Source organism: Chiloscyllium plagiosum, unplaced genomic scaffold, assembly GCF_037043375.1.
Source record: "Chiloscyllium plagiosum isolate Xiang-an unplaced genomic scaffold, Cpla_swu_hap1 HiC_scaffold_6, whole genome shotgun sequence".
Taxonomy (NCBI): Eukaryota; Metazoa; Chordata; class Chondrichthyes; order Orectolobiformes; family Hemiscylliidae; genus Chiloscyllium; species Chiloscyllium plagiosum.
In genome coordinates, this window is record NW_028270144.1 from 80,990,477 (window position 1) to 81,014,653 (window position 24,177).

The following is a 24,177-nucleotide window of genomic DNA, read 5'->3' on the forward strand; positions in this document are numbered from 1 at the left end:
GATTTACCTTCCAGCAGTCCTAAATCAATCAAAATGAGAATTTGTTTTTAACAGCATGGATTAATTTTAAAGTAGATTTGCACGTGATGGTCTAATGAGATTTATCCTCAGAGTTAAAATATCTCTTACAAATAAGAGTGCCTCCTGAGCATTTGAGAAAAGCTGTGAAGCAGTAGGGACAAATTTAAAATAAAACTTTATTTAATTCTCAATACTAATATTCACTATAGGAGAAAGTGAGGTCTGCAGATGCTGGAGATCAGAGATGGAAATGTGTTCCTGAAGAAGGGCTAATGCCCGAAACGTCGATTCTCCTGTTCCCTAGATGCTGCCTGACCTGCTGCGCTTTTCCAGCAACACATTTTCATCTCTAATATTCACTATAGCCAATTTCAAATCATTGCACGGTCCATTATCAAAATGAAGCAAATGATTCTTTAAGAATTAACTGAAAATAGATATAAACAAACTTACAGTCGAGTGTCAAACTCTGCACGTATTCTGATATTCTCTGTATGATACGGCTGCTTTCATGACAACAGGATATGAAGACAATTCCATTTGCTTGTGATAACAATAACCTTGAAGTACTTTTTAATATCCAAATATTGAACAATATGGTGCTTTACAGAAATAGTGCACAGCTAAAACCTGATAAGTGTAATTACAACAGTAACGGAGTTTCCATTCAGGTGTATGAAAGTGTGGTCAATGAATTTCATTTTTTTAAAATCATCTGAAGTTATGAAGCTAAATGTTTATACTAGCAATTTCAGGTTTCTCATCTCAACAGTTGAGGCATTTTATAATAATAACATAGCAAAAGATTCACTGTGGTTGAAATCTATGTTTCATAAGCTTACAATAATCACTGTGTGTGTTTTGGGTATTAGTTGACTGCACAACACACTTACATGGAGTTTTGTTCATTGTCAATAATTTAAGGAAGACACATATGAACAAGGAGTAGGAGCAGACTTTTTGGTCTCTCTACCGGCTCTGCTATTCAATAAGATCACGGTTGAACTCATTGAGGCCTCAACTCCATATGATTGTTTACCTCCAAATATCACTTGCTAGGGAAGAATCTATTTACTTTTGCATTAAAATGCCCCCACCTCCATCACATTCTTTGGACGTTTTTACAAAGACTCAACTCTGAAAGAAGTAAATTCCTCAACTAAAACTGAAATGGGACTCCCCTTGTTTTGGCAGTGTCCCTCAGTTCTAGTTTCCCACAAGAGAAAACTTTGTTTCAGTATCTGTCCTGTTAAGTCCCGGAAGGATCCTCTATAATGTTTTGATAATATCACCTTTCATTCTTCTGAACTCAAATGGTTACAGGCCCAAACTGCCCAACGTGTCCAATCTGTCCTAATAGAATAACATGATCATTCCAGTAATTAGTCAGGCAAGCCTTCTCTGAACTGCTTTCAGCGTGTTTACATGTTTTCTTAACCTGGACACCACAACAGTATTCCAGATGCAGCCTCAACAATGCTCTATACAACTGGATCAAAACATCCCTACTTCTATATTCCATCTTTCTTGCAGTAAACAAATAACATGTGGAGAAGTGTTCCCAGTGTTGGGGATGAAATTTCACCATTGTTTACATATCAAATTTTATTTGCTTACATAAACATTAACTGAAATAATGACTTTTAATCTCAAAGTTCAGGATGAATTAAAATTACAGTATCCAACAGCAAGCATCAAGATACCATGGTTTCTGGATTTTCTATTTATAGTACAAAATAATACCAATTTGTAATTAATTTTAGTACAAAATTCAGATCTAACTGCTTACTTTGTCTTCTCAATATTCAATAAAAAAAATTGAAATTAGTCATTATTTCCAAACTTTCATTATCTTCTTGGAAAACCATGTAGAGAAGCACATAGTTCCATTGTCCAATGCCAGGTTTCAGCAATCTATAGCCATTTTTCTACGATAGGTAGCATTATTGCTTATTTTTGGTACAGTCATACAGCTTCCACCAATGTGAGAACTGGAGCACTTTCTTCCTCTGATCATCAAAACTTTCTCTGATTTTCTTCCTCCAACGCCGAGGCTCCAGGTCTAACATGCCTCCAACTATTTCCTTCAAAGAAATTTAAAAGAAGTCAATGTTTCTTCTGTGAACCTTTTGGCATCCTAATCCAGTTGCATAAACATTTTGACATTTGGTCACGGTCAACTTCCTCCTTCTCTTTTAAGATGCTCAATGAGTGTGCCTGGAGTTGACATGCACTGCCCCATCTACCAGTTAGAAAGTAATTAGTATCATTTTAAACTTACCCTTTACGATGATTGCAATTTTTAAAATCTTATTAGCATTGAGGTGTCCTATTCTGTTTTTGTTAGCTTTGGTCTTTACAATTATATTGCCTTCACTTGCTCAACTAACCCATCCTTTCAGATTCAGTGTGCTCAGGAACAGCTTGCACACACATCCAGCTGTTTCGCTATGGCAGCATATCACTCAAGCACATTGGATCACACTCACTTCTCTTTCTTGAAGGACAATATAACATAAACAGATGAAGCAATACCTAACGAGTGAAGGACAGGCACAATTGTATCTCCTCGTCTCCATGGATGTGATGGTGCTGGCAATCACGACCAGATGCAGGGCTGAAACCTGTTTATACCTAACACACTTTCTCAAATTGTGCTTCCACCACAGCTGCATTCAATTCATAGACATTTATAGCCCAGCAAGAGGCTATTTGGTCCATCAATTTTACTTGCAGCTATAGTCAAATCACTGACAACTGTTTTATGTTTAGTTGAAAAACCTGGGATGTATCTCATCTAGGGAGCCATTCTGTCTAATTTACTTCCAAGATCTGTGCATGGCAGAGTTTTTGGATGCAGAAGCTAATGCACGGGCACTTGGCTCAGCAAACACAGAACCTTCCAGTTACTGAAACGAAGGGTCTCTGTCTAAAAACAAACAATCACCCATTTAAGACAGAGATGAAGCAAATATCACATTTTTTATTTACTTATTTTTGGATAAAGAGTGAGAAAAAGAAAAGTTTGGCTTTAAATCAAAGAGACCATGCAAAGAGATGGAGGCAGTTATAAAAATCATTATCGGAGCACATTGTGAGCTGTGATCAATGTTGCAATTTTCCTGGAACAGTGAGAGCAAAAGCAGACATCAAAGTGTTAATGGATTCTAACTAGGGACAACAGCTTGACACCATTTTGATTGTCTCCTGAAGAGATGACCCTAGTTTGTGTGGGGCTAGTGCAACTGAGGACCACCTGCCTGCAAAGCAAAAGCAGCAAACTCTGTCTCTCACTCTTCTGCAGAGGAAACAGTAAAAACCAAAAAGACTGCAGATGCTGTAAATCAGAAGCAAAAATAGAAATTGTTGGAAAAGCTCAGCAGGTCTGGCAGCATATGTGGAGAGAAGTCAGAGTTAACGTGACCCTTCCTCAGAACTCTGTTACCAGTAATCGTCAGCTGTCTTCCACTCACCTTTCCCTGTAAAACCTCTGTTGAAGGAGCAATAAAACAACTTCAAAGACTGAGAAAGGATGAATTCTCAAACAATAGAAGAGAGCATCACCATACAAACAACCTCGTGACATCAGTAATGACTAAAATGAAGAGTGCATCTTCAGACACTGCTGGAGGGTTTACATTGCACATGCACAACCTTCTGCTCATGCTCACTTTGTGAAAAAGGCTGCCAATGATAAAACATGACAGTGACTAAATAAGCAATCAGAATGGTCAGCAGATAAGAGTTACAAGTTTGCAATTCCTATTTCCTTTTTGCTAACAGTTTAGGACAATTTGTTCATAATAAACAGTTACCTTCCTGTTAAGTAGAAAAACCAGGTGAGAGTTGTCTTTTAACCAAAGTTTCTCACTCAGGTAAATTGGGAACTTTGGATAGTTTGACAAAATCTGTTCACATTTGTGAATGCTCTGACAAAATGGAGTTGAATTTTTTGTGCACCTACCTCAACGAGTTGTGACAATGAGGAAGTTTTTTTTTCTCACAGAGGGTCAAGAGTCTTTAGGACTCAACAGTCACTGAAAGCAGAGCTTTTATAGAGTCACAGTCACACAGCATGGAAACAGTCCAGCCAGTCCACGCCAACCATGTTCCTAAACTAAACTAGTACGATTTTCCTGCATCTGGCCCATATCGCTCCAAACCTTTCCAATTCATAAACTTATCCAAATTTCTCTTAAACGTTGTAACTCTACCTATATCCATCATTTCCTTTGGCAGTTCATCCCACAAACAAATCACTCTGTGTAAAAAAGATGCCCCTCATGTCCTTTTTAAATCTTTCTCCTCTCACCTTGTAAATATGCCCCCTGGTTTTGAACTCCTCCACCCAAAGGGATAAACAACCCTGGTCATTCACCTTATCTATGTCTCTCATGATTTAATAAGTCTCTGGAAGGTAACCCCTCAACCTCCTATGCTCTAGAGAAATAAGTCCTAGCCTTTCCACTCTATTTTTATGTCTTAAACCCTCCATTCCTGGCAACATTCTGGTAAATCTTATCTGAACTTTCTTCAGTTTCATAATATCCTTCCTAGAGTGGGGTGACCAGAACTACACACAGTACTACAGGCAGAAGCAAATAGATTCTTGATAAGCAAGGGGTGAAAGGTTATTAGGGCATAGGTGAGAATGTGAAGTTAGACTAATCAGATCAGCTATGATATTATTGAATTATTGATATTATTATGTCTGAACAGATAATGCAAGCCAAGAAATGGGGCGTAGTCGAACACCTCTGTTCTTGCAGCCAAATAATAGTTATCTCATGGCATGACAATGTGCTAAATATGAAAGTACACTAATATGCAGGGGTGCACACCCTATTTACCCTCAAGTAACTCTTAGTCATATGTGCCAAATAGATAATTGCATTCCCAACATTCCCCAAGATGGCTTGCCCTATGGCAAGTTTGTCTGCAAGTGAGACCTCAAGTCGACTAAGATTGGAGTTGACACATGGCAAGTTGTTGCTGTATATTGGAGTACCCAGAAACAAGCAGTCAGGAAGGTGCAAAGAAAGCAAAGGACAAAAGGAGTGACCAGAGGGCAGAAAAGAGAGCTTGGCAGAAGGAAAAAACAAACAAACTTGAGTCAACCTCTGGCCGTAATCACTCATCTGTGTCAGCTTAGAAGCCACCATTCACAAACTGGCCCCTAAAGACACAACTGAAGATGACTATGATGGAGACGCAGCCAATAGCAAAATCCAAGATCACTTGGCAACCCAATCATCATGCCTAATATGCCCAACACAAGAAGAATGAGAATTTATTATTTGAAAGAAAAATAAAATATACTATAATTAGCTTGCCATCTTAAGAGTTAATAAGTTTAACATTTTATGATTTTTATACTGGTCCAACATTTGTCAAGACGACCATTGGAAGCATCAAATTCATTATTTATGTCATCAAGCTCCATAGCTATACAAAGTTAAAAGCAAATGGGGATTACCTTTCCAAAATATGTAGGAAATTTTTCTTCATTTTCAATGACATGAGCAAATCCTCCTTGCAGACCAAAATCCACAGAAAAATAAGGGAGCCCTTTAGGAATCTGAAAGACAGTAATTATTAATGTTGATATGTCTTTTTATGTATTATTGACTTTGCAACATATTGTTGCCTGCACCTGAATGAAAACAAAGTTATAGCACAGAGACAGATGGCTAAACCAAATCGACCTCACCACCTCTGTATTCAAAACACAGTAAAATGAAACCATCAAACACTGCCAATAGTTACTCCAATGGTTCTCAACCATACCTTTGAATAACCAATCCCACTGAGAATAATTCATTCCAAACACTAGTTTTTGTACCTCAAACAAAAGACTTATATTATTAAATACAAAATAACTTTAGTGGAGAAAAACATTAAACAACCAGGTAGTCTGATTAATGCACATGCTTTAAATCCAAAACACTTGTTTTCAGATCCCATTCACATACACAACAAACAAACATAGTTAAGGGATAAATAAAAGAAAATAACAAAACTGGCCAGGTTACTTAAATGGCTTTCACGATTGCTGTTTCACAGGGATAGATGTTGGTTGCTTTACACTTAGGTAAAAGTAGTTATTGTTCTAACTTATTTTTCAACTTTTTTGAGCTTCCAAATGTTGGCGTAGGAGATGAGGCACGGAGCTTTTGAATCTTCATACTGTGTTGCCAGCAACCCAGCTGAACAGGTTCAACTTATCTCCAGAGACAGAAAATCCTTTTGACTCCTTATCATTCACTATCTACCATTTAGTTGAACATGGCAACTCTTCCAGATTCGCCAGAATCAATTTCTAGGTACTGACCTCTGAAATAACTCCAGGGAAGCCAGTATCTCGTCACCAAGTTACCCTTTAAGTACACATGGAGTGTCCTTGACATTGATCTGGAGCACAGATCTACAGCCTTTGTAATATCCAGTGTCTTTACCTTCTCAATAATGACAGAGTAACTTCCATTGGCTGAAGACTTGCACCTGTGAAGCTTGGGAGGTCTGGAGGAGGTGATGAAGGATTATCCATTCAGCACGTCTGGCTGAAGATTGCGGAAAATGCTTTAGCCTCATTTTTTGCACCGATATGTTAGGCTCGCCCATCATTAAGGATGGGGATAATTGAGAAGCCTCCTCCTGTAGTGCATTGTTTACCACCATTCTCGACTGGATGTAGTAGGACTGCAGAGCTTATATCTGATCCATTAATTGTGGGATTGTTTAGCTCTATCATTTTCTGCCAATGCTGTTTGGTGTGAAAGTAGGCCTGTTCTGTACTTTTAACAGGTTGAAACCTCATTTTCAGATATTCCTGGTGCTGCTCCTGGCATGCCCTCCTGCATTCTTTATTGAACCAGGATGATCCCCTGGCTTGATGGTAATTGTAATGTGGGGGAATATGCCAGGTATTGTGAATTGTGCTGGAGTACAATTCTGTTGTTGATGGCCCACAATGCCCATGGATGCCCAAGAGTTGCTAGATATTTTTGGGATCTGACTCACACAACATGATGCAAGCTATTCTCAATGTAAAAGTGGGATGTTGTCTACACAAGGACTGTGTGGCAGTCACTCTTACTGATATCATCATGGACAGATGCATTTGCAGCAGGCAGATTTGTGAGGAGGTGGTCAAGTATGTTTTTCCCTCTTGTTGGTTTCCTCACCACCTGCTGCAGACCCCATCTACCAAGAATATCCTTTAAGACCCATCCAACTTAATGGTGCTGCTGATCCACTCTTGGCAGTGGACATTGCAATTCCCCAACCAGAGGACATTTCTGCACCTTTGCTACACTCAGTGCTTCCTCCAAGTGGTGTTCAATATGCAGGAATACTGATTCATCAGCTGAGGGAGAATCTAATAATCAGCAGGAGGCTTCTTTGCTCATGTCTGATCTGAAGCCAACAGACATCATGGTGACTAGAGTCAATTTTGAGGAGTCCCAAGGTAATTCCCTCTCAGCTGTGTACCACTATGCCACCACCTCCGCTGGGTCTGACCCACCAGTGGGACAGGACATAATGAGGCGCGGTAATGGTGTTGTCTGGGACATTGTCTGTAATATATGGCGTCATGGGTATGTCAAGTCAATGATACAGTTTTCCCAATTTTGGTACTAGTCCCCAGATGTTAGTAAAAAGGATTTTTAGCAGGGTCTTTTCTGGTACTTTGTTCACTGCCTGGTGGTCCGCCTGGCTTCATTTCTTGGTTAAAACTTCATAGTAATTGTGACATCTATGTGGCTTCCCAGGCCATTTCAGAGGGCAGTAGAGAGTCAACCACATTGCTATGGTCTGAAATCAAGAGTAAGCCTGACCAGGTGAAGATGACAGATCTCTTTCCTTGAAGGAGATCAGTAAACCATCTGGATTTTTCCAACAGTTGACAGCGATTTCATGTCATCATTAGTCTTAATTCCAGGTATTTATTGAAATCACATTCCACTATCTGCTGTGGTGGGAGTTTAACCCAAACCCCCAGCAGATTTGAAATAAAAACTGAAAGAACTGCAGAGGCTGTGAATTAGAGACAAAATTCCTGATAAACTTCAGCAGGTTCGGTAGCAACTGTGGAGAGAAAGCAGAGTTAATTTTTTCAGGTCAAACTCAACCGGAAACATTAACTCTGCTTTCTCTCCACAGCAATTTCTATTTTTGTCTCTAATTTACAGCCTCTGCTGTTCTTTCAGTTTTTATTTCAAATCTGCTGGGGGGTTGGGGTAAACTCCCACCACACCAGGTAGTGGAATGTCATTTCAATAAATATCTGGAATTAAGACTAATGATGACATGAAACTACTGTCATTCGTTGGAAAAATCCAGGTGGTTTACTGATTTAATGTTTTCGTAAATCAGATTTAACATTTTCGGTTGAGTTTTGAGGAAGGGTCACTTGACCCGAAATGTTAACTCTGCTTTCTCTCCACAGATGTTGCCAGACTTGCTGAGCATTTCTAGCAATTTCTATTTTTGTACCCATAAGATTCCTTGAGTTTCTGGATTAATAAGCTAGCACCCTCACCAAATGTAGGATCCATCTCGAGCTCCTTCAGAGGTCCCTACCATCACTGTGCACCACTTACAAGATGTATTGCAGAAATTCCCCAAAGGTTCCTCAAAAAACACCTTGCAAACTCACAACTTCCATCTAACAGGGCAAAGGCAACATATACACGCAAACACCACCTCCTGCAAGTTCCCCTCCAAGTCACAAACCATCCTGACATGCAAAAATATTGCTATCCCTCAATATCACTGGGTCAAAATCCTGAAACTCCTTCCCTAATGGCATTGCAGACCTGTCAACAGTACATGGACTGTAACAGTTCAAGAGGACAGCCCAACACAGCCACCTCAAAACTAGGGAAGGGCACTAAATGCTGGTCAAGTGAACGACGCTCACTTCACATCCCAAGAATGAATTTTAAAAATTGTTAACAGAGTCTTGATTGTGCATAAGTATGGAGCTGAAGAACCTAATTTCATGTTGTGAAACAGTCATGTCTCTGTCATCTAATATTAATCTGGAAAAGTTGCGCATTGTGAAATAAATAGCTAATGTGTAAGGGTACTCGTTTAAACATTTGCAATATCCCACTGCTACATCTGATTACATACTATACCAACACAAATATGAAAATTACCTTGACAAGAGTCCTTAAATACAAGTACAGTAAGCTTTGTTTTAACAAGCCCTTTATCAACCAGCACTTTCGATAAACTGTCAAAAATTATATACCTTAAATATCACAATGTCTGAGTATTTATGCTGTAAATAAAACATAACAGTGATGTGTATAACACCGCATTTCATTTCTATTATTTACTGTGTTTTTACATTGATTTTTTAGGAGCTGAGTTCATGTTTTGACATTTTTTTTGAGGGATGTTGATGTCTCAAAATTTCACTTGGTCAGGGTTTACTGATTATCTGTACCCTTTGATCATCCTGAACATTTGAAAAACTGGCCCACAGGTGCCAGTTAATAAACAAGTTTGCTGCATTTGAAGAATTTCTAAAATAACAGAAATAATTACTTACAGCTCTGCGGATATCCCTTGTGGAAAGATCAACTAGCTTCTTGTTCATGGCCCACTCTTCATCAGCCTCCATGATTGCTTTCTTTCATAAAATTACACAATTGTTATTTTGAGCACATTAAATAAGGAGAACATTTTTGTGATAAAGGGAAAACAAAACTACATTTAGGAAATGCAATTAAAAAGCAAAGAACAAATTAAATGCAAATTTATATTTGAAAACTATGTATTTACGAGCACAAAGTCAACAATTATATTATGATCTGGGTAATCCAAGATGGAGAACGGGAAAAGTTTCTGGCCGTAAGAGCTGCTCCTTTTTTTGAGGTATTTTAGGTGCTGGAGGTGATTTCCTCGAATTGCAGGAGCAGCAATTACTGTTTTATATGCAGTTGCATTGTTTTTGAACTTTGGAAAAAAAGAGGTCAAAACAATAGCAGTTTAAAAAGAGCAGACAAAGGAAGCACATGTTGAGGACAGTGCAGGAGAGAGAGAGAGAGAGAGAGAGAACCTGCACAGTTACTGCCTTTGCTGTTTATGAACTCGTGTCGCTGGACATCGGAGTGCATCTGAGAAAACTAACAAACAGTGAGTTTCACACCTAATCTTGGAGGAACCGGTTTGGGCGAAGTTCACAACACAGAATCAGATAAGTTAATTGTTGTTTTAAGTCTGTCCAAGAGAAAGGCTGTATTAGTGAGTACAGTGGGTTCTTTCTTGATTATATGTTTTTGGAGATAAGTCTCTTGAGTAAAATTAAAATATAAGCCATAGCTCATAATTTAACATAGTGCAGTGTTTTGTAGAGGAATAAGACGGTGTTATTTTCTGGGTCTGTAGATTGTGAAGGAGCAAAAATGGCCTTTGCAGTGATATGTACTTCTTGTCAGATGTGGGGAGTTTAAAGAGAGTTTAGGGGTTACTGCGGATTATATCTGCCATAAATGCTGTTGGATGCGAATCTTATCAGATCGAGTGGGTCGGTTGGAGAGACAGATAGAAGCAATAGGAATTTGCAACAGCAACAGTATGTGATGGATGGCAGTTATAGGAAGGGGGGAAGTCTCAGATACAGTCACATAGATGGGTTAACTCCAGGAAGGGTAAGAGAGGTAGGCACCGAGGGCAGGAGTCTTTTGTGGATATACCCATTTCAAACAGGTATGCTGTTTTGGAAAATGTAGGTGGTGATGGATTCTCAGGGGAACATAGCACGAACAGCCAAGTTTCTGGTATTGAGACTGGCTCTAATGCAACAAGGGGTACCTCGGCTTCCAAGAGATCAATTGTGTTAGGGGATTCTGTAGTCAGAGGTACAGACAGACGTTTCTGTGACCAGTAGAGAAAAAGCAGAATGGCGTGTTGTTTCCCTGGTGCCAGGATCAAGGATGTCTCGGAGAGGGTGCAGAATGTTCTCACGGGGGAGAGGGGTCAGCAAGAGGTCACTGTCCACATTGGAACCAACGACATAGGAAGGGAAAAGGTTGAGATTCTGAAGAGAGATTAGAGAGAGTTAGAAATTTAAAAAGGAGGTCCTCAAGGGTAGTAATATCTGGATTCCTCCCAGTGCTACGAGCTAGTGAGGGCAGGAATAGGAGGATAGAATAGATGAATGCATGGCTGAGGAGCTGGTGTATGGGAGAAGGATTCACATTTTTGGATCATTGGAATCTCTTTTGGGGTAGAAGTGACCTGTACAAGAAGGACGGATTGCACCTAAATTGGAAAGGGACTAATATACTGGCAGGGAAATTTGCTAGAACTGCTTGGGAGGATTTAAACTAGTAAGGTGGGGGGGTTAGGACCCAGGGAGATAGTGAGGAAAGAGATCAATCTGAAACTGGGACAGTTGAGAACAGAAGCAAGTCAAACAGTCAGGACAGGCAGGGACAAGATAGGACTAATAAATTAAACTGCATTTATTTCAATGCAAGGGGCCTAACAGGGAAGGCAGATGAACTCAGGGCATGGTTAGGAACATGAGACTGGGATATCATAGCAATTACAGAAAACATGGCTCAGGGATGGGCAAGACTGGCAGCTTAATGTTCCAGGATACAAATGCTACATGAAGGATAGAAAGAGAGGCAAGAGAGGAGGGGAGTGGCATTTTTGATAAGGGATAGCAATACAGCTGTTCTGAGGGAGGATATTCCTGGAAATACATCCAGGGAAGTGATTTGGGTGGAACTGAGAAATAAGAAAGGGATGATCACCTTATTGGGATTGTATTATAGACCCCCTAATAGTCAGAGGAAATTGAGAAACAAACTTGTAAGGAGATCTCCGCTATCTGTAAGAATAATAGGGTAGTTATGGTAGGGGATTTTAACTTTCCAAACATCGACTGGGACTGCCATAGTGTTAAAGGTTTAGATGGAGAGGAATTTCTTAAGTGCGTACAAGACAATCTTCTGATTCAGTATGTGGATATACCTACTAGAGAAGGTGCAAAATTAGACCTACTCTTGGGAAATAAGGTAGGGCAGGTGACTGAGGTGTCAGTGGGGGAGCACTTTGGGGCCAGCGACCATAATTCTATTTGTTTTAAAATCGTGATGGAAAAGGATAGACCAGATCTAAAAGTTGAAGTTCTAAATTGGAGAAAGGCCAATTTTGACGGTATTAGGCAAGGACTTTTGAAAGCTGATTGGAGGCAGATGTTCGCAGGTAAAGGGACGGCTGGAAAATGGGAAGCCTTCAGAAATGAGATAACAAGAATCCAGAGAAAGTCTATTCCTGTCAGGGTGAAAGGGAAAGCTGGTAGGTATAGGGAATGCTGGATGACTAAAGAAATTGAGGATTTGGTTAAGAAAAAGAAGGAAGCATATGTCAGGTATAGACAGGATAGATCGAGTGAATCCTTAGAAAAGTATAAAGGAAGTAGGAGTATACCTAAGAGGGAAATCAGGAAGGCAAAAAGGGGACATGAGATAGTGTTGGCAAATAGAATTAAGGAGAATCCAAATGGCTTTTACAAATATATTAAGGACAACAGGATAACTAGGGAGAGAATAGGGCCACTCAAAGATCAGCAAGGTGGCCTTTGTGTGGAGCCACAGAAAATGGGAGAGATACTAAATGAATATTTTGCATCAGGATTTACTGTGGAAAAGGATATGGAAGATATAGACTATAGGGAAATAGATGGAGGAAGTGTTGGATGTCTTGAAACAGTTAAAGGTGCATAAACCCCCAGGACCTGATCAGGTGTACCTGAGAACTCTGTGGGAGGCTAGAGAAGTGATTGCTGGGCCTCTTGCTGAGATATTTGTATCATCGATAGTCACAGGTGAGGTGACGGAAGACTGGAGGTTGGCAAACGTGGTGCCACTGTTTAAGAAGGGTGGTAAAGACAGGCCAGGGAACTATAGATCAGTGAGCCTGACCTCAGTGGTAGGCAAGTTGTTGGAGGGAATCCTGAGAGACAGGATGTACATGTATTTGGAAAGGCAAGGACTGATTAGGGATAGTCAACATGGCTTTGTGCATGGGAAATCGTGTCTCACAGACTTGATTGAGTTTTTTGAAGAAATAACAATGAAGATTGAGGAGGGCAGAGCAGTAGATGTGATCTATATGGACTTCAATAAGACACTCGACAAGGTTCCCCATGGGAGACTCATTAGCAAGGTTAGATCTCATGGAATAGAGGGAGAACTAGCCATTTGGATACAGAACTGGCTCAAAGGTAGAAGACAGAGGGTGGTGGTGGAGGGTTGTTTTTCAGACTGGAGGCCTGTGACCAGTGGAGTGCCACAAGGATTGGTGTTGGGTCCTCTACTTTTTGACCTTTATATAAATGATTCAGATGCGAGCATAAGAGGTACAGTTAGTAAGTTTGCAGATGACACCAAAATTGGACACGTAGTGGACAGCAAAGAGGGTTACCTCAGATTACAGCAGGATCTGGACCAGATGGGCCAATGGGCTGAGAAGTGGCAGATGGAGTTTAATTCAGATAAATGCGAGGTGCTGCATTTTGGGAAAGTAAATCTTAGCAGGACTTATACACTTAATGGTAAGGTCCTAGGGAGTGTTGCTGAATAGAGAGACCTTGGAGTGCAGGTTCATAGCTCTTTGAAAGTGGAGTCGCAGATAGATAGGATAGTGAAGGCGGCATTTGGTATGCTTTCCTTTATTGATCAGAGTATTGAGTACAGGAGTTGGGAGGTCATGTTGCGGCTGTACAGGACATTGGTTAGGCCACTGTTCGACTGTTGCGTGCAATTCTGGTCTCCTTCCTATTGGAAAGAAATTGTGAAACTTGAAAGGGTTCAGAAAAGATTTGCAAGGATGTTGACAGGATTGGAGGATCTGAGCTACAGGGAGAGGCTGAACAGGCTGGGGCTGTTTTCCCTGGAGCGCAGGAGGCTGAGTGGTGACTTTATAGAGGTTTACAAAATTATGATGGGCATGGATAGGATAAATAGACAAAGTCTTTTCCGTGGGGTCGGGGAGTTCGAACTAGAGAGCATAGGTTTAGGGTGAGAGGGGAAGATATAAAAGAGACCTAAGGGGCAACTTTTTCACGTAGAGGGTGGTACGTATATGGAATGAGCTGCCAGCGGATGTGGTGGAGGCTGGTACAATTGCAACATTTAAGAGGCATTTGGATGGGTATATGAATAGGAAGGGTTTGGAGGGATATGGGTTGGGTGCTGGCAGGTGGGACTAGATTGGGTTGAGATATCTGGTCGGCGTGGACAGGTTGGACCGAAGGGCCTGTTTCCATGCTGTACATCTCTATGACTCCATGATGCCATATTATGAAAATTAAATGATAAGTTATGAGTGTTATGTTGGCAATCTTCTGAACCATGAGAAAATTGATGGTGTTCTCCTTGGTATCTGGGAAGATTACTGAACATAAGGTGCAAAGTCACCATTAGATCTTCTAAATCCTGATACAGGTGTCCCCCACCATCCCAAAGTAGAGCGTTCCTATGAAACCATTCGTAAACCAAAATGGAGTAAAAGGAAGAAGCAATTAGCATTACTTCATATGGGAAAAATGTTTGAGCATTCCCAGACCTAAAACATAACCTACCAAATAACATATAAAACCTAAACTAATACTAACATATAGTAAAGGCTGTTGGAGGTTGGGGTGGTGGGAGGTACTGGATACCTGAGGACACATCTTGCTAACGGATGTACACAATAAATCAAGATAAAGCACAGATGTTCACAGACACAGTTCAAAGCTATGGCAGCTTGATGCTGAGTGTAGTTCCTGGGGAAGGCTCTGGTGACACCACTCACGTTTTTATAAAAGCGAAAATCCTCTTTCGGTTAGCAGAAACAGGTACTAAAGTAGGTCTTTCGTAAAAGCGAATTGGCATAAAGCGAATGTTCGAAAAACTGGGGATTCCTGTATACTGAAGTTTAATTTGTAAAGTATTGTCTAACGTTATTTCAATGAAACAATATTTGGTCAAAAAAACCAATGTTATTTATCTATATTTATAGTTGACAGTTATTTCAAAGATAAAAGTACTTTCGTTTCAAAACTACTTGATTTGTAAAGATTTCGCATGTTATTTAGCTTGCATCAAATTTGAGAAACATGCCGTACAGGTAATCACAAAAATCAAACATTTGCATGGAGATCGTTTGAAAAATAATTTCACTTTTTAGCACCAGCAGTACTTAGCACTTCTTACAGAAGTTAATTTTTAACTTCTTGTTTTTAATAACACCATAGGTAATACAGAATAATCCCTTTGACAAAGAAAATCAGTGAGAGTACTTGAAGTTATTAAAAAGGAATATTTTACTGTCGCTAAGAATATTTTTATACCAATTACCTCTCATTTAGGTTTACCACATTTTAATTTGCTGCTGCAACTCTATGAGCACAAAATGTATCAGATGTAGATGACTGTGGATAACTGTCATCAAAATTGGCTTTAAAATGATGTATATAATGATTATAGCCAAAACCCAAAATAGTAAAGAAGGTGACGTAGTATTAAGTATTAACCGTTTCTCACAATGGGAGCAGAGTAAAATTTCGGGTGCAGATTCTTAAATTAAAATTGGGTCCAGATCTTCCAATAAGACAAGTTATTTCAGCAGCACAGATGAGAGATGCCCCGAAACAGCCGGCTTCATGGAATCACGGGAAGTTGAAACTTCTGATGGGCAACTGTCCAGCAACTCAGAAAAGGTTTCTAACTCTGAATCACAGTTGAAGACTTCAGAGAGTTCCAACTCACTTAGCAAAGGAAACATTAGAGAATTTAAAAACTACTCCAAACATCTGGCTAACCACAAAACTGACACCCAATTCACAATTCAACTCTCTACTATCCTCCCACCTGAACCTCCAGGGACTTCAGCCACCAGTCTCACCCAAACAAGTCCCACTATTCCTGGCACAAACACACAACTCTGGTCCCATCCTGACAGCCACAACTCTCCATTCCCATCCTCCACCTATATTCCTGATTATCTTCTTTCAGGGGATGTCCAAGTGGCTTTAGGAACTTTATATAGGGTATGTGACAGCAACTGGTGCAAGGGAGAGTGTGGTTTCAGCATCAATGTTCTCTGCCGCTGTTGTGTAAATTTCTGGGCTTGACCTCTGGGAAGTCAAGAACATTCTCAGCAGCACTAGAGAATATAAATGAACAATTTATCCCTTCAATTTCTCACCAAGAATATCTCAATACTGTTAACCATGCTGAAACTTGGTAGAACATGAAGAGAAAACAGTAGGAAAGGTGGCCCTCCCTCTCTCTTAATAAATGTTACTGAATTTTCAAAAACATTTCCTAAATGTGAAAGACTAGAATAATTATCAATGAGACTAAGACAGAAGAAAATATTTTGCAAATTACTATGTTAAGATATTCTATTAAGGTACCAAAACATTATTTAAAAAATTGCAAACATCATTCAGCTTTAAGAATCAATGAATAAGTTAGTCTTGAAACTGAAGCATATTTCTGAAATTCTTAATGTTCTGTGTCACAAGAACAATTAAATGGACACAGGGAGAACTAGTCATTTGGATACAGAACTGGCTTGAAGGTAGGTACACAGGGTGATGGTGGAGAGTTGCTTATCAGACTTGAAACCTGTGACCAGCACTGTGCTACAAGAATCAGTGCTGGGTCAACTGCTTTTTGTCATTTACATGAATGATTTGGATGTGAATATAGGAAGTATATTTAGTAAGATTGCAGATGACACCAAAATTAGACGTGTAGTGGACAGTCAAGAAGGTTATCCCAGAGTACAATGGGATCTTGATCAGATGCGCCAATGGGCTGAGGAGTGGTAGATGAAGTTTAATTTAGATAAATGTGAGGTGCTGCATTTTGGAAAGGCAAATCAGGACAAGATGTATACACTGAATGGTAAGGTCCTGGGGAGTGTTGCTGAATAAAGAGACCTTAGAGTAGAGTTTCATAGTTTCTTGAAAGTGAAGTTGCAGGCAGACAGGATAGCGAAGGCGGCGTTTGGTATGCTTTCCTTTATCGGTCAGTGCATTGAGTGTAGGAGTTGAGAGGTCACGTTGCAGCTGTACAGACATTGGCTCAGCCACTTTTGGAATACTGCATTCAATTCTGGTCTCCCTGTTATATAAAGGATGTTGTAAAACTTGAAAGGGCTCAGAAAAGATTTACAAGGATGTTGACAGGGTTGGAGGGTTCAAGCTATAAGAAGAGGCTGAATAAGCTGGGACTACTTTTCCCTAGAGTGTCAGAAGCTGAGGAGTATGCTTATAGAGGTGTATAAAATCATGAGGGACATAGATAGGATGAATAGGCAACATAGGGTAGCACAATCCAAAACTAGAGGGCAAAGATTTAAGGTGAGTAGGGAAAGATTTGAAAGGGACCTAAGGGTCAACATTTTCATGTAAAGGATGGTGGTATATGGAATGAGCTGCCAGAGGAAGTGGAGGAGGCTGGTCCAATTATATTTAAAAGGCATCTGGATGGGTATATGAATCGGAAGGGTTTACAGGGATATGGGCTAAATGTTGGCAAATGGGACTAGATTAATTCAGGATATCTGGTCGGCATGGACAAGTTGGACCGAAGGATCTGTTTACAGAGGAACCCCGATTATCCAAATGAGACTGGTGGGCATTATTTCATTCGGATCATCGATTAAATGCCTTTTCTCTGGGCTTCGGAGTTTTTAAAGTCTGCTCCTCCAGGAGGTAAGGCAGCATTTCAGCTCGCGAGACCCTACCCACATCACCGACTGACACCACCTCCAGAACCCTGTCCCGCCCCCAAACCCCATTCAACACTGCCCCCACCTACCCCGCCCACAAACCCATTCAACACCGCCTCCCACTCTGGGGCAGCCAGACAGTACACCAACAGGACTGCTGCTGCAGCTGCCCTTTTGGGGTAAGTCTCCAAATAGTGTGCACACACACACACACACACACACACACACACACACACACACACACACACACACACACACACACACACACACACACACCTGTGTACTGCAACCTTTTGACCGGTTTCACCCTTCCCCCGTACAGGGCAATGGGTGGGGTGGGGAATAGGGTACACCCGTGTAAAACTCCAGGGAAAGTGTGGGGGGAGAGAGAGAGAGAGGGCAGGAGGTCAGTCATTTGGAGATGGTGCCTGTTTAATCACTGTAAACAAAAAATGTGATGACTGTTGGAAACATGCCTTTGATGTACGTTTCTATCAGGACCTTGAGATCTCCTTCGGATAATCCGACTTTCAGATAATTGGTATTCAGATAATCGAAGTTCCTATGTGCATGCTGCACAGCTCTATGACTATTCCTGCTACTCCTGTCCATATATATGTCTTACCTTAAAGTAGATAGGAGCCATGTCTCCCACTTCTTTTGGTAGAGGAATGCATTCATAGACCATATGAAAACGTTTCTTTAAATGCATATTGGTTTCAAAAAAGACACAGTCGAGTCCTTTGTCTTCTAACATTTTCACCAAGGCTTTTCGAAACAGCTGTCAAAAAGACATATAATTTAGTCCTGTGCCTTGACAGAGGAAACAAATTAATTTTAAAACCATCTAAAAACAAAATCCTGCATCAGAATCCAGGTAATCTATTTTTAAAAAATCCAGGATCCACTTTGATTAGGGTAGGAAACGTTAACCAATTTACCCCGTTCACATTTGATGTCAGAATGTCTAAACCATTTTTGAATGGCATCAGTTATCTCTATGCAGAGTCAGAGCTTTGTATCATATTACATTTCTTTCAGTCTGCATGATTTTTAAAAATTTGTTTAAGGGCTGTAATTTTCATATCTCAGTTGACTCCCATCAGGAGCAGGAAGCCAATGCTATTCACCCATGTACAGGCCTAAATGCCCCTTAATGAGGTGACCAAAGTATCGCCCTCCCCCAACATCCTACAGTAAAGGTCTTCTTCAACAGCATTGATTTTCAAATTGATACCTCAGAGCACAAGAAATCTTTCAACAGATTCCAAGATACAATAGAATAGTATGACACAGAGGAAGCAACTCAGTTTATACCATTCTTTTCAGGAACAATCTATTTAAGTCCAAGCCCTCACTTTTTTTTCCATATTGCTGCAACTTATTTTCTCGTACACTGGAGATGAACGTAGGTGGGGCATCACTTCCTGACTCCTTGCCTCTATTTATAAAGCCCAGAATTTCATATGCCTTATTAACTGTTTTGTTAACTTGTCCTGCCAACCTGATTCTTTCTTCTTCTCGCACCACTTTTTAAACTGCCCCATTCAGAACATAGCATCTTTCACTGGATTGCAGTAATTCATCATGCTTCAAGTGATCAGGTAGAGTTCTAGACCTTCACACCCTCAGGTCACATACTACAATGCAGTGATGACATCACAAGCATGTACCTTAAAGATACAGATATCTTGACCATATGATATTAAAGTAAAACGATTTTTTTTCACCAGTTAATTTTGTATTCATGCTGCATCAGGTGAAAGGTCACAGATCTGAATAGGCAACTACATCTCTCTCCACAGATCTGTCAGACTTGCTGAATATTTCAAGCATTTTGTTTTTGTTTAGACAAACAAAATTCGTCCTCAACAAATCTCTCTTTTTGTGCAAGTTTGTTGAGTTAGATGGTCATTTTCTCTTGTACTATCGTTTCCAGAAGCACTCCTGCTACCAATGCTAAACTGACTGGCCTGCATTGACTGGTTAATCCTTCTTCCCTCCCTTAAACAAGGATGTAATATCTGCTATATTCTAGTGCTTCAGCACAAACACTGCATCTAACAAGGATTTGAAGATTGTGGCCAGTGTCTCCAAGATCTGGATGCTTACTTTTCACAGCAACTAGAAAAGATCCCAACCAGATTAGATCGCCAACCTTAAAGTTCAATAATAAAGCATCTCATTAACTGTAGGATCTTCCTGTACAGTATATCAGCAAATCATCCATTTCAATATTATTTGCAACTGTAATGGATAATGAAATTTATCATTTTTATAAAGTCCTGATAATATAATGTTAAATCCAGCAGTGCTTGTGGCCTATGCTATTCTTCAATTAATCTACTTAATTTTCTGGATTAAATTCAGCAATATCTCCTTTCTCATTCAGCAGGAAACATACTGGTTAAAAAAAATGTTCCTGGAGATGCTAATGTTGACATCAAAATAACACCAACTGAAAAAATCTGGGCTACAATAATTTGCTTTGGCAGGTTCCACAAGTGATGGTCATCTTCTAAACCCCTGAAGATATAGGAGCTTTAGCAAAGGCTGCCAAAAACTGGACGCTAGGTATCAGCAGGGTATTCAGCCTCTGGGAATATCACAATCCATGCATATGCAACGTCTGCAATAATTTTGGTCTAATGACTAGAAGCTGAAAGTCTGGTAATTTCCCATTCCCAGACCAGTTGAAGTCAGCTAACTAATTCCCAGAACCTCTTGGCCCATATGGTTAAGCTTCTCCCCACTTTAATCTGTTGTGCCAGTGGAGAAAATGTAGTGCATCAACAGCAAACAAGTTTTGATTTACAGCTTTAATTAGCTGACCTGGAACATTCCTTTTAAAACTATCAAGGGAAATTTACAAATTAAACCCTGTCTCCTCATCAATTTTGTTGCATTCTTTGATAGTTATCATTCATAACCTTCTCAGCAAGCTTTCAAATTCAGTCTTATAAACCTGTTCAAAAATGTTAATTTAAGTGATTACCAGAATAGTCAAATTTACTTTTCAAATCAAGCTCATTTCAGCACAATACCTTTGCTGTTAATAAGTCTAATGCATCTTTTTTTGGTTATTCACCTCACGAGAATAAGATTTGCAAGTAAACCAAGCCAGCAATTCATCTTTATAAAGTGCCCTACCATGTCTTAGAATATTGATATTTGTTTCAAATTAAACTAAGAGCCATGTTTCAATATAATATCATTGTTAGAAAAGTACTTTAATTTAGGTAAAATAATAATTTACAGTTTTATTCTGACCTGCACTTCTTCCCAGATATCTTCATCCAGTATGGTACCTGCAGTGTGGTGCTGGAGAGGTACTATTTGGCAGTGACCTTCAGTCATTGACTGGTAATTGGGCAGACACAGGTATACCTATGGATTAGAGAAAGGCCTGAATTCATATAATGAAATCGACACAATATTCCATTGTAAGTTCCATTTGCAAAATAAATAAATGTGTCATATAATTTATTGGTCTAGATCAAGGCATATTTCAAAAGAAATTCTAAAAGCATTGCTAACATATTTTACCATACAGCTTATTGACCAGACATGAAGTGTAGAGATTTTCAAGTAAATTTGCAGCAATTACAATGCAATACTACAGTACACTGCATTGGCACAAACATAATGCTTGATTTTGTAATTAATGGCAAAACATAGCACTCAATGTTCATTGCATTGAGACATTCACACAATCTTTGTGGGTTTACAAATGGCAATTTGCAGTTATTATATAATCAAAACAAGGCTATTCTATCAAGGCTGGGCAGCCTGCATGAACAGGGAAAATGATGAAATGTCTCAAGTAATCAGATTAAAGAATCCTGACTGAGGCACATAAATCGAAAGCAAGTGGCAGCTTGAATACTAAATATGAAAAATGAAATAAAAAGGGAAGGAAAAGGGACAGAGTAAGAGACAGTGAGATTGATAAAAGAAACAAAAAGAAAAGTTGATAAAAATATTATTTAAACATTTCTAACTTTGCATTTAATCTCTCATATACTTTCACATAATATTAAAATACATAACATTTGAATGGGCAAGCCCTCAGTATTTCTTGGATGTGTTTGGTGGGTATCTAATGGTCAATTATCACATGTTTATGTTCCTATCTGCTTGAGTGCTAAATCTTCTGACAAGAAACTGTTAGAATAAAGGTTTTGGTGAATCAGGACAACATCAGTCGCAACTTGCTAATTTTAATACAATTCTTCATGTGAAAATGCTGGATATCACTACTCAAATTAGACATTAATCATGTTTGTACTCAGTGTCTCACTAATATTCTTGTTGGAAAATCCATACCATTCTCCGTCCTAGATACAGCAAAAATACATATCCATTCTTTAGAAATGTGTTTAGTTTCAATTCAACAAAGGCACAGGGGAGATTTTCCATGTTGGCACAAAAGTAAGCAGAAGAGCATAAAATTACCAAGCAATCTTCTAATACACAATATTCTGAACAAAATCTGGAAACAGAGATTGTCAGAGTAGGAACTGACTATATGCTATTCACTTTCTGAGAACAAACAAGTGGTCAGGTCAAAGGGTATTTATTGAGCACAGACAAATACAACATAGAATAGTACAGCACAGTACAGGCCCTTTGACCAGTGATGTTGTGCCGATCTTTTATCCTACTCTAAGATCAAAGTAACCGACATACCCTTCATTTTACTATCAACCATGTGCCCATCCAAGAGTCACTTAAATGTCCCCAATGTATCTGACTCTACTACCAACGCTGACAGTGCATTCCACACACCCAGCAATCCCTTTGTAAAAAACCGACCTCTGACATCTCCCCTAAACCTTTCTCCAATCACTTTAAAATTATGCCACCATGTGATAGCCATTTCTACTCCCAGAAAAAGTCTGACTATTCACTCTATCTTTGCCACTCATCACCTTGTACACCTCTATCAAGTCACCTCTCGTCCTTCTTCACTCCAATGAGAAAAGCCCTAGCTCCCTCAGCCTTTCTTCATAAGACATGCCCTCCAGTCCACGCAGCATCCTAGTAACTCTCCACTGCACCCTCTCTAAAGCTTTCACATCCTTCCAATAATGAGGCGACCAGAAGTGAACACAATAATCCATGTGTGGTCTAACCAGGGCCCTATAGAGCTGCAGCATAACCTCATGGCTCTTAAACTCAATTTCCCTGCTAATGAAAGCCAACACACCATACGCCGTCTGAACAACCCTATCAACTTGGGTTGCAGCTTTGCTGGATCTATGGACAGCGACCGCTAGATCCCTCTGTACCTCAACACTGCCAAGAATTCTACCATTAACCCCATATGCTGCACTCAAATTCAACCTTCCAAAATGAATCACTTTACAGTTATCCAGGTTGAACTCCATTTGCCACTTATCAGCCCAGTTCTGCATTCTGTTAACGTCCCATTGCAACCTACAACAGCCCTCCTCACTATCCACAACTCCACCAACCATTGTGTCATCAGCAAACTTATTAGCTGAACCTTCCACTTCGACATCCAAAAGAATTCAAAAAAATCGCAAACAGCAGAGGTCCCAGAACAGATCCCTGCTGTACACCATCGGTCACAGAGCTCCAGGCTGAATACTGTCCATCTACTACCACCCTTTGTCTTCTACTGGCTAGCCAATTCTGTATCCAGACAGCCAAATCCCTCTGTTTCTCATGCCTCCTTACTTTCTGAAAGAACCTACCATGGGGAACCTTATCAAACACCTTGCTAAAATCCATGCACACCACATCCACTGCTCTACCTTCATTAATGTGTTTTGTCACATCCTCAAAGAATTCAATAAGGCTTGTGAGGCATGACCTGCCCCTCACAAAGCCATGCTGACTATCTGTAACCAAACTATGGTTTTCCAAGTAATCATAAATTCTATCTTTCAGAATCCTCTCTAATAATTTGCCTACCACAGACGTAAGACTGACTGGCGAGTAATTCCCAGGAATATCCCTATTCCCTTTCTTGAACAAGGGAATAACATTTGCCACCCTCCAATCATCTGGCATATGACAGTGGACAGTGATGATGCAAAGATCATTGGCAAAGGCACAGCAATCTCTTCCCTTGTTTCCTGTAGTAACCTTGGGTATACCCCGTCTGACCAAGAGGATTTATCTATCCTTATGTTTTTCAAAATTTTCAGCACATCCTCCTTCTTAAATTCAACCTGCTTCAGCATATCAGCCTGCTTCACACTGTCCTCACAAATGACAAGGTCCCTCTCAGTACTGAATTCTGAAGCAAAGTATTCATTAAGGATCTCCCTTACTTCCTCCGACTCCAGGTACAAGTTCCCTTCACATCCCTTGTTACCCAAGGTTCCTTCATCTTACCATTCCTTCCTTGCCTCAGTGGGACAAAACTAT

At 39.9% G+C, this 24,177-nt stretch overlaps 1 protein-coding gene across 3 annotated transcripts in view; it reads right to left on the reverse strand.

The window, feature by feature from the left end:
- Window positions 1-261: 261 nt before the first annotated feature.
- The window catches only part of cwf19l2 (CWF19 like cell cycle control factor 2), a 143,329-nt gene continuing 119,413 nt past the window's right edge, over window positions 262-24,177 (reverse strand). For 2 of the 3 annotated variants that reach the window (XM_043691833.2, XM_043691830.2), the window contains exons 14-18: window positions 21,049-21,165; window positions 18,404-18,559; window positions 9,584-9,664; window positions 5,498-5,599; window positions 262-2,105 (exon numbers count right to left, since the gene is read on the reverse strand). In XM_043691833.2, coding sequence (XP_043547768.2) covers window positions 1,965-2,105; window positions 5,498-5,599; window positions 9,584-9,664; window positions 18,404-18,559; window positions 21,049-21,165 — 597 coding nt within the window. In that variant the 3' untranslated portion in view covers window positions 262-1,964. The remainder of the gene's footprint in view (window positions 2,106-5,497; window positions 5,600-9,583; window positions 9,665-18,403; window positions 18,560-21,048; window positions 21,166-24,177) is intronic. The other variant, XM_043691831.2, reaches the window with a different exon arrangement.